At 39.1% G+C, this 20,202-nt stretch overlaps 1 protein-coding gene across 5 annotated transcripts in view; it reads right to left on the reverse strand.

Moving 5' to 3' along the window:
- Window positions 1-20,202, reverse strand: part of zgc:154075 (uncharacterized protein LOC556929 homolog) — a 200,366-nt gene that overhangs the window by 109,646 nt on the left and 70,518 nt on the right. For 4 of the 5 annotated variants that reach the window (XM_059655659.1, XM_048561747.2, XM_059655660.1 and 1 more), the window contains exons 7-9: window positions 12,176-12,232; window positions 3,882-4,012; window positions 1,172-1,226 (exon numbers count right to left, since the gene is read on the reverse strand). In XM_059655659.1, coding sequence (XP_059511642.1) covers window positions 1,172-1,226; window positions 3,882-4,012; window positions 12,176-12,232 — 243 coding nt within the window. The remainder of the gene's footprint in view (window positions 1-1,171; window positions 1,227-3,881; window positions 4,013-12,175; window positions 12,233-20,202) is intronic. The other variant, XM_059655661.1, reaches the window with a different exon arrangement.

Below are 20,202 nucleotides of genomic sequence, written 5' to 3' on the forward strand. Positions count from 1 at the left end.
TCACAGATCTAATTATATTTCTGTACAACATAAATAGAACAATTGGGATCAACAGTTTGACCACATTACTAAACTATATCTGATTTTCTACATTTGAGAATCCATATTACAGTTATTCAGATTTTGTGCTTAACATGAACTGTGTAGAGTTAAAAATGAAAATTAGGATGATACATCAAGTTCGGTGGAACCCTGTGGTGAAACTGTAATTCAGGTCATCATGCAGGTTGGACCTGCAATCACAATCAGAAAACAAAATTCATTTAAGAATTTAGTGGTGCCTCCCCTGGTTTTGGTCAAACCCATTACTTTAGTTCAGTTGTACTTTGTGCATCTTTGTGAATTCCCATTTGCAGCCTGATACCAATTGAAGGGGGATTGAATCACAAAGTTCATTAACAAGGAACAAGAGGAGATGTTGAGTTCAAGCCGCCAATGAAGTACACAGAATTAACCAGTTGTACCTATTCATACATGTTATTTGTTGGCCTCCACTTTTGTCCTTTCCTCAAAATGTGATTGGATACTGTAACATGTATGAAAGTATCCCTCTAGAACTTCACTCAAAATTCTGCAAATATAGCACTGAATAGTACATCAATAACTAAACTAACTGATTGACAAATCGTCACAGCCATCCACATCCTGTTCTAACCCACCATTTCCACATACATGTACTTTGCAAAGATCATTCCTTGGCGATCAGGAAAAGAAGCCTTGGCTAATGTCCAAATTCTACATAATGCACTTTAAAGGCAGCCTTTCAAAAACATTAATGATACTGATTCTCAACTCAACACGGTTTAACTTGAGTAATTCAGCTCATGGCCAATAAAGCCATATCTCAATCTTGCGGCCTTTGCTAATTGCCCTAATTACTGCTGATTTCTGTAAAAACAACCTGTTTCAAACAAACCAAAACATAACACGAACTTGTCAGTATTACTTCACATCATGCTGAGTTATATTTATCAAAAATAACCAATATCTCAAGAGCTGGAATATTTGAAGGACAGGAAGTTAGGCAAGTGGATTACTTTAGAAAGAGATTCAACAGACACAACAAAACAAATAGCTTCTTTCTGTCCTGCAAACTTTCAGGGTCCTATGGAACTTAAGTCTACAAACTGGTGTCGGGTTTATCACTAGTTTTTAAAAAACTAATACTGACCTTGTCAGCTTTGGTAAAATGAGAGAGAGATCCAAACGATGATACCTTGATGCACCTTAAAAAGGAAAATAAAATATCTCAAATAGCTTCTTATTGTACCATTCAACACTGTATTTCTCATCCTTGTAGCTTAAGTGGGAATACAACAATCCAGAGGTCTCAACTAATAATCCAAATAAACGTGAATTCAAACCCTAATGCAGCAGTTGGATTTGACATTAAAATCCATCTTTGACTGATACCCTTTAAAGAAACCTGCAATCCTTATTCAGTCTGGTCTATATCTGACCTTAGGCCCACACCAACATGGTTAATTGTCTAGAGATCTTTAAGGTATTTTAACAAATTAATCTGTTGTTGACACTAATTCATTAGTCAAGAAGGCACACCATATTATTAGCAGGCAACTACAGATAGCCAATAAATGTCAACCTTTCCAATGACCCTTACATCCCAAGAATGAATAGTCTAGTAGCAATCTGTGGAAAGTTATGGGGAACATTTAACTGGAACATTTGCATGTATTAAGATAATGAATTGGAACTCTTGCCATAGATATTTAAGTATAAGATCTGTTTTCCTTTCCTTGAACAACAGGATGCGCTGCATTTGCCTCGATGGACATCAATGCAAATACCACTGAATGGGACTCTAATTTGGCAGCTAAATAGTTGGAAATTAGTCGAGAAAAAGTGGTTTACTTTTAATAATTTACTGGTTTAATCTCATCCCAATTGAGATCACAAAATCAAAAGACATAGGAGGAGAAGTGACCATTTAGCCCATCAAGTGATGCTCCACCATTCAATGAGATCGTGACTATTATCAACTTCACTTTCCTACCTTCCTTTCCTTCCCTGACAATTAAAAACACTATCTCAGACTCGATTATATTTAGCAACCAAGCTTCTACTGCCTTCTGCAATAAAGAATTACAGATTGATTAGCCTCAGAGAATACTTCCTCCTTGTCTCCCCTTATTCTGAGATTATGTCCTCTGGTCCTTGAATGCCCCAAAAGGGAAACAATCTCTTTGCATCAATTTGTCAAGCCTTAAAAATCTTACATTTCAGTAAGGTCATTTTTCAATCTACTAAACTGCAAGTGAGTACAAGTCCAGCCTACTCAACATCCTTAAGAAAATTTCTACATTACAGACTCAACACAGTGAACCTTCTCTGGACTGCTTCTAATGCAATATACCTTTTCTTACAGAAAGGGACCAAAAATATTCATAACATTCGAGCAGAGATCTGAGATCTGACTAGTGCTTTACATTGTTTTATGGAACGCGCCCCCCCCCCCCAACTATATTTATACTTTGATAATAAAATGTGAGGCTGGATGAACACAGCAGGCCAAGCAGCATCTCAGGAGCATCCTGAGATGCTGCTTGGCCTGCTGTGTTCATCCAGCCTCACATTTTATTATCTTGGAATTCTCCAGCATCTGCAGTTCCCATTATCACTGATACTATATTTATACTTTATTACCTTGGAAATAAAGGCCAACACGTATTTGCCTTCCATAGTACCAGGTGAACTTGGATGCATGAGAACACCAAAATCTCTGCGCTGTAACTTTCTCCAGTCTTTGTCAATGTAAATAATATTCAGCTCTTCTGTTCTTCCTGCCAAAATGCATAACCTCACATTTTCTCAGATTATATTCCACATGTCAAGCTTTTGCCTAGTCACTTCACCCATCTACAGCCCTCTGTAGACTGTGTCATTTTCACTACTTGGTTTCCCACCTATTTTTGTATCACTCACAAACAGTACATTCGCTTTCATTATTGAAATCATTAACATGTATGGTAAATAATATTGTGTCATCAGCATGGATTCCTGTGGCACTCCACTAGTTACAGGTTGCCATTTTGAAATGCCTCCTTTACCACAAATTTCTGTCGTCTGTTATTTAGGCAATCTTCTATCCATGATAATATACTACCCATTCTAATATCTTTCTGGTCAGATTACACAAGGTTGCCAAATTATCAGGTGGTTTATTACAATTGGAAAAGCAAGTTATCCTAAGATAACATGTTAAAAATACACAAGTTAAACCACTTGCCACCAAGTCATAGGACATGTTTATGCTAAAAGACTCTCAAACCTGATGGTATTGTTGTTATTAAATACTTGTGTTGAATGAGCATGATGAGCAGATAGTTGGGAGACAAATACCATTCAGAATACAAATGTGACTGTGCTCTGAGAAGTTTAAATTACTAAATTTACTAATTTGGAGAGTTATGTTGGAATTTTCAAAGAGCAATTATTAGGAATTTGCTGTTCTCATTATAAGCAGAATAATTTCCTTCTCACACACCATAACTTATATTTTTCAGACACTATCTTGGGCCAGCTCCACCCTCCCATTAGGAAAAATAATTGTTTACTGGAATTGATTTTTTTGTGTTAACCTGTACAGCAACGGTTGACAAGTAATTTGATCAAAGGGCAAAAGTCACAGCTCAGCTCAATCCCACCCTGACACAAAGTTCACATGTGCATTTTCCAACAGGAGTAATTTCATGGCAATCAAAGACCTACCTAAACCAATAAGACAATATAGTCAATAGCAACTAAGGCCCAGCTAGCTCAGAAGAGTCCGGAAATGATCCTGGGCCCTTCAAAGAGAACATCTGTAAGTGCCAAAATATATCCCCTTCCCTTACAAGGATGGTTTTGCAAATGTTTTTCACCTCTTTCCAAACATCAAACTGTTGATGATGTCAATGTCATGACAAGATTTTGCCATTAGTGAGAAGGTGCTTTCTTGCTCATTTCTCCAATTCCCTCGAACAAACGAGTGAGCAAAGTGATAAAAACCAACCTAGGATAAGGAGGAAAAGCAATGATTCTTATTTTACCAAAAAAATAGTGTTTGCATTCAAGAAAAAGTCGAGATCCTCCTGACTTTCTACTTGCTCCATGTGATTTGTAGTAATCAATCAGATCAAGTGTCACAAATCAGACTTCTGGATTCTTGAAAAACAAGAGACCCACTTTTACACAGATGGAGCCAGGTTTCATCAACTGAAACTTGCTGGATTGTTCTTTAAGTGCCACAAAAGACGTAATGGGTGAATGGCTTCCTTAATCAAAGAGCCAATATTGTTTGTATTATCTGTTGCATATTTTCAATTGTATGATGTCTTTTTTTAAAAAGTGTTCTCCATGAGCAATCTTATAAGAAAATAATTTAGGTCCAATTTAGTTGGATTTTTGTCCCTTTAAAAATATTAGTTTACAATAGCAAAACTAGAAAGGTAATGGGAGCAGTGAATTAGTTTCTTCTTGCTATTGACCCAAGTCTTGATCTAAGTCTTTCTTGTTGGGTACTGTGTATTTGCTGTGACCTTTATTAGTAGCCAACAAGTGTGTCTGTTTCAAAAGCAAGCTGAAATAGGTAACAGGAAACAAAAGGCTTGAATTAATACAAAAGGAGAAAAAGCATTGCTTCTAAGTAGGAAAATGAGTTTGCAAATACAGGGGTGAAAGAAGAAACGATAGAAAATATCGCAAACAAAGAAGAAAATATAGAGCAAAAAGGAGAATCCAAACCATCCTATACAGAAATTTAGAATATTAACAGAAAATCAATCTCTGGCATTGTCCAAAGCCTAGTAGGCAGAAGCAAAAGATTATACAAAACAAAGATTCCAAATTTGAGTCCTAGTCTACACTGAATTAGCTGAGTCAATATAAGAAGATTGCGCCAACTCTTGGATCACTTGTTTAAATAACATACTGATAATTACTGTCCAAGTTTACATCTGAAAGATGTCCACTTGGTCAAGGTATAAGGGGATTTTATACCTACTAACAAATCCCTACTTGTGTAATTAAAGGAAACAGCTATAGGAAGAATTCAACCTTCTCAGAAGTGACAAACTATATTACTTCATCCACATTTTTGTTAGGTTTTTAGCATTAGTAAAGGCATGAGTTGTTTTTGAGCCCAACTGAAATTCATAGATGGAAAATTAGATAATCCTTTCCAGAAATGGATCATAGCAGATATAGATCCATATAGGAAAGTATAGAGGGGATGTCAGAGGCGGGTTCTTTACACAGAGTTGAGAGAGCATGGAATGCGCTGTCAGCAGCAGTTGTGGAGGCAAGGTCATTGGGGACATTTAAGAGACTGCTGGACATGCATATGGTCACAGAAATTTGAGGGTGCATACATGAGGATCAATGGTCGGCATCGTGGGCTGAATGGCCTGTTCTGTGCTGTAATGTTCTATGTTCTATATCAGCACTTTATCAATATACTTAAAATATCTCATTCAAACATTGTGCATTCAACCATGCCTCCCCACCTCCCTGCCAATCTCCACCCCACTTCATTCCCCATCTATCATGCACACTTGTCCCTAGGGGGAGACAATGACACCATGCTCCACAGTCAATTACTTACTATAGAGAGATGTATCATGTGACTACATACATAACTCTTGAATACATACGTAAGCCTTCAGTCAAAGGAATCTGGATTGGGGACTAACACAAATTGTGTAAAAACACCTGTGCAGATATCTACTGGACATCACAGGTGTGATTCTTTAAATTAGAGATTAAAGAGACGATAGCAATTGATAAATGTTAAGGATCTCATGAAACTAGCTGAAGAACAGCCAGGAGTTCTTCTATATCTCAGGATAGCCGAGATATCCTTATCTCAGCTAACACCACCAAAAAAGACAACGTACATCAAGTAGTATGGGAGGTTGACAAAGCTGAAAGCTTTAGGTATTATTAATCACCTGTTCAGGCATGTTATGACTTACCTCTACAGCATATGGTACTTGAACCCAGCCTTCTGCCTTTACACTAACAAAACAAATTCCAAAAGCTCCATACTCTTTTTAGTTAAGCATTTAAGTGGGCAGGAAAGGAAAGTTTAAAATCAAGAATATTCTCTTAATCTTTTTAATACTGAGTTATTCTTAGCTGGAAATTGATATCAGCTGTTTTTGGCCAAATTCAAACAAGTGAGAATATCTTCCAGATTGTATGGGGAGATCTTGAACGATAAGAGGGGGGAGAAAATTTTCACTGATAAAGCATGGTCTGCAATATTAGTTTACAAGCAATTAATTTGAAACTTGTACTTTGCCTATTATTTTGATGGATCTAATGAAACTAATGACGACCATAATCTGTTCATTTCAAGTTAAGTAATTTCAAAAACATTCTAACTCATTAATGTAATAACAGTAATGAATAGGCATCAGAATTAAAAAAACAAATTTTGAAAATATAACATGAAATGTACAACATAAGTACAAGTCAATGATTTAGGACAAAATAGAAACTGAAATTAACATGAAAAGAGGAAAGGAAATGAGTCAAATGTTCTCAATATGAAAATCAGTTATGTTTCAGTGTTGTAGTGAATAAAACATCCTGTCATTGCTTGGAATGGAAGTGTTAATCAAATAAACTCAAGTCATCGCATTATACTTTTAACCACATTTTTAAGAGAGTGTTTTTTAAAAATGTTCAAAGAATGACCACACACACTTTATTTTCCCAAACATTTATTTGCTTAAACACAAACTAGCAAAATAGCCTCATTAGAAACTCTTGGCTACATCGTGGTGGAATTATTCAGCTCTTATTTCAACAAGATCAACACATAAAAGGATAAGAATCTGAGGAACAAAAGGATGAAATTCTAAAGCAAATAGGAAATTAGGCACGAATTTATAAAGATTTTCCTCGAGAGTAGTAATATCTGGATTACTCCCAAAGCCACAAGCTAGTCAAGGTAGGAATAGGAGGATGGAGCAGTTGAATGCATGGCTGAGGAACTGGTGCAAGGAAGAAAGTTTCACATTTTTGGAGCACTGGAATCTCTCCTGGGGTAGAAGTGACCTGTAATAAGAAGGACAGATTGCACCAGAATTGGAAGGGGTCTAATACACTGCTGGGGGCACTTGCTAGAGCTGCTCAGAGGATTTAAACTAGTAATCGTGGGGTGGGACCCAAGGAGATAGTGAGGATAGAGATCAGTCTGAGACTGGTACAGTTGAGGAAAGAAGCAAAATCAAAGAGTCAGGGCAGGCAGAAAAAAAACGGAGCCTTAGGTAAGACTGATAAATTAAACTGCATTTATTTCATGACAAGAGGCCTAACAGGAGAGGCACATGAACGGAGGTCATGGTTGGGAATATGGGACTGGGATATCACAGCAATCAGAGACGTGGCTCAGGGATGGACAGGGCTGGCAGCTTAATGTTTCAGGGCATAGATACTATAGGAAGGATATAAAGGGAGGCAAGAGAGAAGGGGAGTGGCATTTTCAATTAGGGATAACATTACAACTGTACTTAGGAAGGATACTCCTGGGAATGTGTCTAGGGTAGTTATTTGGATAGAATGCAGAAATAAGAAAGGAATGCTCACCTTACTGGGAATGCACTGTAGATTTCACCCACGCCACCACCACACACCACCCCCCCCGAACAATAGTCAGCGGGAAATTGAGAAACAAATTTGTAAGGAGATCTCAGTTATTTGTAAGGTTAAGGTAAAGGATTTTAACTTTCCAAACACAGACTGGGACAACCTTGGTGTTAAAGGATTGGATGGAGAGTAATTTGTTTAATGTGTACAAGAAATTTTTCTGATTCACATGTGGATGGACCTATTAGAGAAGGTGTAAAACTTGACCTACTCTTGAGAAATAAGGCAGGGCAGGTGACTGAAGTGTTCACTGGGGGAAACACTTTGGGGCCAGCAACCATAATTCTATTAGTTTTAAAACAGCGATGGAGAAGGACAGACCGGATCTAAATTTACAGTACTTAACTGGAGGAAGGCCAACTTTAGTGGTATTAGGCAACTTTCAAAAGTTGATTGGGTCGGAAGTTTACAGGTAAAAGGGACAGCTGGAAAATGGGAAGCCTACAACAATGAGATAACCATAGTCCAGGAACAGTAGGTTCTTGTCAGGGTGAAGGGCAAGGCTGGTAGCTGTACGGAATGCTGGATGACTAGCGAAACAGAGGTCATGGTCAAGAAAAAGAAGGATGCATGTGTCAGGTACAGACAGCAGAGATCAAGTGAATCCTTAGAAGAGTACAAAGGCAGCAGACATTCATAACAAGGAAATCAGCAGAGCAAAATGGGAATATGAGATAGCCTTTGCAAATAGGTTTAAGGAGATCAAAGTTTTGGCAAAAGATATGTAGTGGGGGAGGGCGAGGGTGAGGCTGTTGACTTGCTTGCAAAGCAAGCTTGTTCTCATCAGCTCAGCAAGCCAGTCAACAACCGCAGGGTTAAGGAGAATCCAAAAGGATTTTATAAATACATTAGGGACAAAAGAGTAACTTTGTAGAGAATAGGACCCCTTAAAGATCAGCAGGACTGCCTATATATGGAACCATAGGACTTTGGTGGGTGGGGAGGGGGGGTTGGAAAGAGGAGAGACAGATACTAAACAAGTATTTTGCATCATTATTTACTGTGGAGAAGGATATGGAAGATAGAATGTGGGGAAATAGATAGCGAAGTTTTGAAAAATGTTCATATTACAGAGGTGGTGGTGCTGGACATTTTAAAAACACAAAAATTGGATAAATCCCCAGGACCTGATCAGGTGTACGCTAGAACTCTGAGAAGATAAGGCGATGTGATTGCTGGGCCCTTGCTGAGGTATTTTTTAAAAAATCATCGATAGATACATGAGAGGTGCTGGAAGACTGGATATTGGCTAACACGGTGCCACTATTTAAGAAAGGTGCTCAGGAAAAGCCAAGGAACTATAAACTGGTAAGCCGGACATCAGTGGTGGGCAAATTGTTGGAGGGAATCCTGAGGAATAAGATATATATGCATTTGGAAAGTCAAGGACTGATAAGTGATAGTAAGCATGGCTTTGTGCATGGGAAGTCACGTCTCACTCACTTGCTTTATTGAAGAATAACAAAGAGGATTGATGAGGGCAGAGTGGCAAACATGATCTATATGGACTTCAGTAAAGCATTCAACAAGCCTCCTCCTGGTAGACTGGTTAGCAAGGTTAAATGACACAGAATACAGGGAGAACTAGCCACTTGGATACAGAACTCGCTCGAAGGTAGAAGAAAGAGTTGGAGGCCGGTGACCAGTGATGTGCCACCAGGAGCAGTGCTGGGTCCACCACTTTATGTCTTTGTGAACATTGGAAGTGCGGTTAGGAAGTTTGCAGATGACAACAAAATTGGAGGTGTAGTGAACAGCCAAGAAGGTTATCTCAGAGTACAATGAGACTTTGATCAGATGGGCCAATGGGCTGAGGAGTTTAATTGGATAAATGTGGGGTGCTGCATTTTGGAAAAACAAATCAAGGCCAGACTTACACACTTAATGGTAAGGCCCTGGGAAGTGCTGCTGAACAGAGACCTTGGAGTGCAGATTCATAGTTCCTTAAAAGTGGAGTCACGGGTAGATAGGAATAACAAAGAAGGCATTTACTATGCTCGCATTTATTGGATAGTGCACTGAGTATAGGATTTGAGAGGTCACATTGCGGCTATACATGTCACTGGTTGGGCCACTTTTGGAATACTGTGTTCAATTCTGGCCATCCTGCTACAAGAAGGATGTTGTGAAACTTGAAAGTTCAGAAAAAATTTAAGGATGTTGCCATGGTTGAAAGGTTTAAGCTATAGGCAGAGGCTGAATAGGCTGGGGCTATTTTCACTGCAGTATCAATGGCTAAGGGGTGACCTTAGAGGTTTATAAAATCATGACAGGCAAACAGACAAGGTCTTTTCTCCGAGGTGGAGGTGTCCAAAGCTAGAGGGCATAGGTTTAAGGTGAGAGGAAAGATTTAAAAGGGACCTAAGGGCAATTTTTTCATGCAGAGGGTGGTGCATGTATGGAATGAGCTGCCAGAGGAAATGGTGGAAGGCTGGTGCAATTGCAACATTTGAAAGGCATCTGGATGGGTATATGAAAGGGAACGGTTTTGGGGGATATGGGCCAAATGCTAGCAAATGGGACTAGATTGATCTAGGATATCTGGTCAGCATGGAAGAGTTGGGCAAAAGGGTCAGTTTCCATACTGTATATCTCTGATGACTATGTATTTAGATATAGAAGTGGAAATAGAAACTTCTCGATAAAATTATTGATTTCAACCAAGAATGGTAGAATTTCTCATTTGCTGGAGAAGTGCAAACCACAAGGAAAATGACAATTTCTCTTTCATACCTGTTGAGGTATTTCTTCTCACATGAGCTTGCTAACACTGGTTAAGAAGCAATGCCGTTGGTGGAAAGACATTCCAGAATGCTAGGGGCTCTGCAAACATGGAAGCACATCACATCTAAACACGTTTCCATCCTCACCTGATATCCACATGACAGAAGGGACTGCTGGAAATTAATCCAAAAGGTGGAAGTCTGGATTTTCTTTCAGTTTTAAGTCATGAGGCTGAGATCAATGACAGCACTCTAGTAGTATTCCAGATGAAATTATTAAACAAACAGAGCAGGATTACACCTGGTACCTTGCTGGTCTGTTACACATTACTTGATGCATTCTTCCATTAAAGCATCAAGGAACCAGACATCCATGTGGCCATTTGTCTGTCATATGAGGCTGTAAGATAAATCTTTACTCAGACATGCCATTTCAGTTATATTTATTTTGAAAAATCACTTTTGTGGAATAAAGTAGGAAGCTGGTTATTACTCATTAAAAAAGGAAATGCTGGTAATAATTGGCAGGTGGGTAAGTAACTTGCTTAGAGAGAATTAGAACAGATTCTCAATCTGAAATATTTTCTTTGGTGCTGGCTGACCTGAGTACTTTCAGCATTTTCTGTTTATCTTTGAGATTTCCAGCATCCATCATATTTTGGTGTTGAATTCATTCAGAACCAGTTGCACACTGCAATAATATATCTTTTTCAAATAACACATGTACAGTATTGGGATAGGAAAAACTTATCAGAACTAAACTGAAACAAATTCCATCATTCATTTCTACTGAGACATCTGTAGAAGATGTACAATAATTTGAAACAAATTTAATTTACCAACATACAGATTGTGACAAAAATGTCAGTTTTCACTTCGTGTCTTTCCCCAAACGCTATCAAGATTCTTTTATATTAAAACAAAACTTTGCTGCTCATAGTGAACCATACCAAGATTTAGAATATTTCAGGTTAGGTAGGTTGTTTTTAGAAATACCTTCCAAGAAATTATTTTCCCATAGATATGTTTGGGAGTGAACACAACATTTTAAGAATTAGTGGCACAGAAGCCTAAATAAATCATTTTTTGAGATTTCAAAATGAGCAGAATTCTTCACAAATAATATGCAGCTTTTTCATATCTAAATTTGTAGAACAAATTGTTAAGCTGCATTTAAAAGGGTAATGCACAATATTGTCACCTAAACAGGCAAATAAATTTAAGTTGTGTCTATAAAAGATTACTGTACATATGTTAGTTCTGACAAAGATATGATCCTTACCGTGTTCACAACCGGCAGACTTTTCAACTTTGAATCCGTCATAATAAGATGACAGCAGATAACATCCGCGCTCAACCAACAACTGCTTCATAAATACTGCAGCAGCTCCTGCCATCATCTCCATATCCAGGTCTGCAGATACATCAATGTCGATATAACGTTCATCACATGAAAAAAAGTACACCAAGTGAATGGGATTGGGGGCGGCGGAAAAGATTATATGCACAAAAAAAATTGAAGATCAAAAATTAAAATGTTAAGGAATATGATTTTTAAAAGCAATTTTACGGTTTTTAAAGAAAAAATGTATTTAACATCTCAAAGTGCATTTTTATAAAATAGGTACACTTTTGTCATGAAATCAGCTTTTCATTGATTTAAGAGGCTTTTGGAATAGGCAATTGCCCTGCCCCAGTCATGGGTTCAACATGCAGGCAGAAAGGCTGACTGGCCCTTTAATGATAACGAACAGTCAGCAAGGGGACGTGAGGCACTGTACAGCAATGTACTCACTCACAGGTTCCAGATGTTGCAAGTGGACCACTTCCCCGATCGCTCCCTGGCATAGCAGCTCCTGTATAAATAGATCGTGACGTCATATGTCTTATTTGCAACTTCCAATCCGCGCCCCATCTGCCATACACATCACTCCCAACAACAGCCTATCGAAGGGTGGTATGTAAATGAACAGCGAACCAGGCCGCCCGTGCGCCGCAGTTCGTGTATCCCCTTCACAACGATGTTCTTATACGAACCCTCTTAGAAAACGTGTAATGGCGACTGAAGGTCCTTCTAGATTCCCTGTTGGTCGGGAAGAGGGATAAAAATTGTTTTTTAAAAAAAGACCAAGAATTCAGACATTAAATAGGCTATCCAGAAATAATCTTGTAACTCGCACTGGATTTCTGCAGAAAACAGCCTGCGTTCAGACGGACACAACTGAAACACCGAAGGCAATGCGTTCGATTTTTTTTGTCCGCCATTACACGAAGGTTCAAAAACATTCTTGTTTATCCGAACCGCCTGTAGTTAAATCTGTGCTTGTTATCGCTTTTTTTAAACTTGTTTTTGCTTACAGAAATAAAAACATTAGAGTGGCAAATAATACAAACCGGAACTTATAAAAAGCAAGATTACACAACATCACTTTCCACTGCGAAAATGCTTTACCATAGACATTGACAAATCTAGAAGGTTATTTATTGTAACCTAAAGGTACTTTCCACAAAAGATTGTATGAATGTCCTTTGAAATCGTGTACAAGTATAACCCCTGTAAAGTAACATCATCTTGATACAGAATCTCTACCCGATCGGCTAAGATTTATTTTAAGATACTTAGAGATTACACTTTCTATTTCAGATCTGGAGAATTTTCCAGTTTTTATCCTGACAATAAAGCTGCAAAATAGTTCATTTGGGGTTGACCAAGGGTTCGCTTCCAGTTTTGTTACTGAATCGTTTTACAAGTATCTTTTGCTAAAAGAAACACTGCTTTTCACAATCACGAAGTCTCGAAGCTAAGCCAGTGAACTACTTCTGGAGCGTAGTCAATGTGGTAATAGGCCCGAAACGTCAGCTTTTGTGCTCCTGAGATGCTGCTGGGCCTGCTGTGTTCATCCAGCCTCATTATTATGTGGGAACATAATTGGACTTCAAGATATTTAGGTAACAAACGAATCCAAACAGATTCATTTCTAAATTTTTGGAACTTTGTGCATATTCTTTTGTTCAGCTTTCAGTTTTCTTCCAACTTATAAAATATTACTGCCAGAAGGTACATGTGGAAGTATAAAGTAGGGTCCAGGCCAGAAACGCAACCTCCCTCCGATGCTGTCGGACCTGCTGTGCTTCTCCAATTCCACATTTTATCGACTGTCTTCCAGCATCTGCAGTCCTTTCTATTTCCTGAAGAAGAATCTATATTTGTACAGTATCTTTCAAGACCTCAGGATTTTCCAAAATATTTTACAATCAACAAAGTACTTTTGAAGCACTGTTGTGATATGGAGAAATGAGTATGGGGAGGACACATTATGTAACGTTACAATAAAAAAAAGCACACAACATTTAAATAACCATTTCCAGATGGGATGTTGCTTAAATTCTGAGGTAATGATATAGGTATCAGTAAATTATCTTTTCATTGAAACCACTGCTATAACCGAATGATATGAAATACAGAATTCACCAAGCATCTATAGAACTTAGATTTAATTTAGTCTAGAATGTATTCATATTCTGAAGACACAAAGGAAAACATCGGAAAATCTGGCTTTTTCTGTCCACCAGATTTCTTGAATCTAGCAGGTTTAGATTCAGATACAGCCAAATGTATATCCTATACGTTGGCAGCCAAAACCACTAGCATGGGCCTTAGTGTAGCCAAACAGTAGCTAATAACGAATTGATGTAAACATGAGCAGCACGTAACTGGATAAATGTTATGGGCTTGGCTTGCCTGTTGTTAGATTAATGACTAATTTCCTTAGAAAGTAATCTATTAGGTCCGAGCTGAGAAAGCACCTCATGGAACATCATGAGATGGTGGGATTATGTAACGAGATGAGTGTCAACAGACTGACAGCAGTAGAACTGGCAGATAAGAGAGGGAGTAAAGTCTTGTAGTGTCTCCAGGCAGCCTGGTTTTGATGACTGACTGACTGGGTATCTCAAATACTGCAGTCAAGCCTGACTAAGCTTAACTTCTTTACCAGTTATTTTCTTGCTCGGTGCTTCTCCCTTCTCGTGTATCCCTGGCATGATTTGTCTATTAATATATGACAAATAACAACACCGCAGTAAATATTTGAAAATTTGACAGTATCTTTTGAAATATTCAAATATAAGTTTGAACAAAATGCCTACAGCATATCTATTTTTGCATTTGACTAAAGTGCTCTTGGATTTTAAGTAAAATTAGCAAAGGCTCCTTCATAGTTCTCGAGTAAAAGTATAACCTTATGAGATATTTCAGTCATAATAGCCACATAAACCTTAGGATGAGATCCTTGATCTGTATTAACAAGGCCTTTTTACATTCTTATAGCATGTTCAATCCAGAAAAGCATTCCAAAGAACTTCAAACAGGCATAGTCAAAACAGGATAATAAAACGTGAGGCTGGATGAACACAGCAGGCCAAGCAGCATCTCAGGAGCACAAAAGCTGACGTTTCGGGCCTAGACCCTTCATCAGAGAAAACATAGTCAAAACAGGCTCCAAATTAAGTAAGTTACAGAGATAGTAAGAACTGCCGATGCTGGAGAATCTGAGATAACACAGTATGAAGCTGGATGAACAAAGCAGGCCAAGCAGCATCAGAGGAGCAGGAAATTATTTTCTGAAGAAGGGCCATGACCCAAAATGTCAAACTTGCTGCTCCTCTGATGTGGCTTGGTCTGCTGTGTTCATCCAGCTTCACACCGTGTTATTCCAAATTAAATAAATGAGATTAGGGTTTGTCAAAAAGATGGGATATTAAAGGAGGCCTTTAAGTACAATAGGGAATTGGAAAGCCTGAGAGGTCTTGCAGTGAAATTCCAGAACATGGAGCCTAGAGATCCAAAGGCACAAACAACAAGAAAGTGGTGGGCAGGGGGCTGCACAAGAATCTAAATTCAGAAGAACAAAATAGCTACAGAAGGGATGTTACAGGTTTGCAAGTGGTTAGGGACATGGAGTACTAGGAGTACTAAATTATCTGGTATCAGTAAGGGAAGAAAGGATACAATGATTGAGCCCAATACCATAACAATGGAATGACAATGCAGTTGCTGGTTTATTTATTTTCACTTCAGTGTAATAATGGCGTACCATCTAGTCAGAGATGCTACCTTTAAAATGAGCAATTAAATCAAACTTCAACTTAATTTCCTGTCAACATCTTTTACGGCTTATTAACACCATTCTACATGATAATCAACACAAACACACTAAAACACATTATCATTTGCACCTCATTTGCAGTTGTGGGTCCTGCTGTACCTAATTGTCAGCCATATTTGTCTTATGACAACAGTAGCAGCACCTCCTATAACAATTTTTTCTAATGTTTTAGGACCTCCTGACGTTATGATAAGGAACTACAAAAAAGCTAGACAGCAGTTCTTTAGTTTTTGTTGCCTCGTGTGTGAGGATTCCTTAACAAAACCTTTATATTAAAAAATGCCATGTTGATAATTTTGTGGCAAACATCTTGTCCTCTCTTTTGTGACCATAAACAAATGTAATAAAATATCTCTATATAAAACACTTTACCAAAAGCCTACTTCAAGAACAGATAACTCTACACAATATGTGCGCTGTGTTTTAGGTTCCTTCTTGCTTCATCAGTTCCTGGTAATTGCTGCGGCATTTTCTAATTCTTCGTTTGTAAGTTAATTATCCTCATCTAATTACAGCAACAAAGCCAAATTTGCTGCAAATACCAGGAAGCACTGCATGAAGAAGTGAAATTAGTAGAATCTCTCAGGATTCAGAACAATCTTACTCATACCAAAAACACACATCAAATAACTTTAAAAGCCATAGAAGTAACAAATCAAAAACACTTTTCTCACAGTTCCAAAAAGCTGTATTACCAGAGTAATTTACCAAATGAAACTCAGTGGTTTTTAACATGTCTGGTCGAAAAATTACCTCTAAAATCCATATCAATCAGACTCTGACATAGAGGAAAAAATTTTTTTTATATATTTCAACTTCCTTGTTCTGAGAGGGTCCTCGGTGCTTCTTATCCAATTAAATAATGAAGAAGACAAATTCAGTCGCAGCACTGTGCATGAATTCTCATAAACAAAGAGATAAATAATCAACTGCAAATTTGTTTCCATTGTATTGGTTCAGGGATAAACATTGGTCAGGGCACCAAATTAATTCCCTGGTCCTCTTTCAATAATATCATGGGATCTTATCTGGCCACCAGAACAGGCAAACAGAAGAGACCAATACCGGGTTGAAAAGTCTTCTACATTAGATGTTCAAGCACTGAAAGAGTCGAAAAACCATGATTACACAGTGATATACTTGTCAATCTTCCTGAGCTCCATTCTACACAAACAACAGTGGCTACAAGCGCAGATTAGAGGGTAGGAATTCTGCAGAAAATAACCCACCTCTTGACTCCCAAAAGTCAGGAGTGTGATGGCATACTCCCACTTGCCTGGATGAGTGCAGCTCCAATGACATTCAAGAAGCTTAACACCAAACAGTAAAAAGCAAACCGCCTAAGTGGCACCACATCCACTCCCTCCACCACCAACTCAATATTAGCAGTATGTGTACAATCTACAAGACACACTGCAGAAATTTTCCAAAGATTCACAGACAACCATGACTGCTTTCATCGAGGAGGATAAGGACAGATGATACATGGGAACACCCACAACTTGCAAGTTCCCCTCCCAGCCAGTCACCATCCTGACTTGGAAATATATAGCGGTTCTTTCATTGTTGCTGGGTCAAAATCCCAAAATTTCCTCCCTCTATGGGTCTACTGGCAGTACGTTGACTGCAGCGGTTCAAGAAGGCATTTGACCACCACTTTCTGAAGGACAACAAGGAATGAGGAACAAATGCTCACCAGCCAGCGATGCCCATGTCCTTCAAGTGAACAAAACTTGTCCAAAATTCCGTTTTCAGTAATGAACAAATTACTCAAATAGAAACAAAATGCTGGAAAACTGAAGCAAAAACAGAAATTGCCGGTCAAAGGTCTGCACAACATATTGGACCGAAGGGCCTGTACTATGCTGTACTGTTCTATGTTCTAAAGACAGCAGGTCTGGCAACATCTGTGGAGAGACTAACAGAGACTCTTCTTCACAGCTTAGGAAAGTGTCATATCAGACTTTAAATGTTAACTCTGTTTCTCTCTCCAAGTGCTGACAGTTCCGCTGAGTTTCTCCAGCATTTTCTGTGCTTGTTTCCAACAATTTAACTTTCATATTCGCCCCTGTCTTTGCTAGTCCTCAATGGGGCTATTAAGGTTTGCAAAGTAATCCCACCAAGCATCAGCAACTTCAAGAGAGATAGACAACAAATCAGGGAGGCCTAATGGTATTATTGCTGGACTGTTAATCCCGACAACCAGAGAACATTCCAGGGAATTTGGTTTGAATCCTACCAAGGCAGATGGTAGAATTTGAATTCAATAAATATTTGGAATTAAGAATCAAATGATGACCATGAATCCAATGTTGATTGTCAGGAAAAATCCACCTGGTTCACAAATGCCCTTTAGGGAAGGAAACTGCCATCCTTACCTGGTCTGGACTACATGTGAGTCCAGGCCCACAGCAATGCGGTTGACTCTTAACTGCCCTCTGGGCAATGAGGGATGGGTAATAAATGCTGCCTAACCAGTGATGCCCTCATCCCATGAATGAATTAAGGAAATGGGAACTAGTATAGTTTAGGCATTAAAGTTTACAAATACCTTAAACATAAAAAAGCGTAATTATAGAAATCCACATTTTCCAGCATAAATAAACGTAAAGTGTACATGTTAGTGTAAAATCAGACATCCCAGCTTACTTCAGCTTCATGCTTGGTCTGGCTGAAGCAGTCTCACCGCTGGTCACAGAACCAGTGGGGAATACCCATTCAATCTGTGAGGAAGACCCAATGGGAGTACCCTTAAGGCAACTAACTGACCACCTGCTTGTTCTCTCTGTGATTGAGGTTGTCGATGGTGGAAGCCTCACTTGCCAAGCGTTGTTAATCAGAGTCTGGCAAATCCTCACACCCCTCATACCTGGTGTCAGTGGGATTAGGTGCTTCCGGCCTCATTGTAAACAACTATGTCACAGGATCATGGAAGATCTAGGCCATAGATGCGTAAAGGCAGAATGGGAACTGCAGGAGAGGGGTGCACATGGAGACTTAGACTTGTACTGGGTCTCTTGATCAGGTACAGAGCGCGTGACTACAAGGACTCTCCTGGGGGCTGCTGGCAAAACAGACAGATTTTGCTAGACAGTTTTCCCCAAGTATGAAAGACCAATGCGGAATCCATTTAATCCCTGAGTCACCATAAGTTACTGCAGCTTCTGAGCAATAAAGTCTCAATTGGCTCATTAGCAAACTCTATGATATCTTACAACTGGCAGCCAGTAAATTTGTGCAAATCCCTCCTGTACTGATTAAATCAGGCAATGTTTTCCTACTGCAGGGAGATTGATGCTGAAGAACTACCATGGTTCTTGCTTAAATGGGCTTAACAAAGGGTCTAGGCCCGAAGTGTCAGCTTTTGTGCACCTCTGATGCTGCTTGGCATGCTGTGTTCATCCAGTTCTACACCTTGTTATCTCAGATTCTCCAGCATCTGCAGTTCCTACTATCTCTCAACGAATCCAGCTCACTATGTCAGTAGTTTCATCAGGCTGCCTAGTGTGGAACACAGCAGGGTTCCTCACTGACATTAATGGATCTTGTCATGGTGAGCAAAGCAGCAGGATCACACATTTGATTTTCAGATCTTTATCTGCAACCATTCTCCCTCTTTTCTCGTACAACATGCCTTGAAGCATTTGCCAATCAAGCAATCTGGCAAATAACCTATTTTCAAAAGTCTGTGCTTGCTGCTCATGAACCCACCACCAGGAGGTGTTTGAGAACAGTCCATGGCTGGGCAACACCTTCTAAAACCTTTTTGTTTTAATTTTGAAGACATTTAAAAAGAACATTATCATGGCAGAGACACATCTGACATTTCTTTAGACACAATTAACTACATTTTCTTTTGTTGTATCAGTAAATGAAGCAATCATTTCACACACAGAAAGATGTCTCAGAAAGAAATTGAATGAAAGACCGGTAATTATGCTGGAAAGTGATACTTCTCACTTCTGCATCCCAAATTCTGCCTTGGAAGCCTACAACCCAATGATCTCAGTGTGGACTTTACTAGCTTCAAAATCTCCCCACCCCTGACCTCATCCCAAGACCAGCACCCCCTCTCATCCCTGCCTCTTTGACCTCCCCGTCTCCTCTCCCAACTCACTGACCAATCCCCACTCCTACTTACACTCACCTTTGCTAGCTTCATCCCTGCCTCCTTGACCTGTCCGTCTTCTTCTCCCACCTATCTGCTCCACTATCGACCTGCTATCACTGCCCATCCCCTCTCTCTATTTATTTCACAGCCCCCTTCTCCTCCCCCATTTCTGAAGAAGGGTCCCAACCCAAAGCTTTCCTGCTCCTCTGATGCTGCCTAGCCTGCTGTGTTCCTCTAGCTCCACACCTTGTTATCTCAAACGCCAGCATGGGCAGTTCCAACTACTTCCTCACTTTTAGTTGCACATGATTCTTAATGTTTATCTACTATTACAATGAACACACGGGGCTAAGACTAAACTTACCAAAGGATGATATCTCCAAAAGTGCGGCATTACCTAAATGCTTTAGTGGAATGCTGATGTTAATTATGGGATGGGAGCCTGACTCAGGCAAAATTATCATCAGCCAAACATCTTGCCCTGTGGATTCAGAACTTAGAAACACAGATACATGGAAAATAAATGCAATAGTCAGCCATTCAGCCC

The sequence above is a fragment of the Stegostoma tigrinum genome, chromosome 28 (genome assembly GCF_030684315.1).
Source record: "Stegostoma tigrinum isolate sSteTig4 chromosome 28, sSteTig4.hap1, whole genome shotgun sequence".
Taxonomy (NCBI): Eukaryota; Metazoa; Chordata; class Chondrichthyes; order Orectolobiformes; family Stegostomatidae; genus Stegostoma; species Stegostoma tigrinum.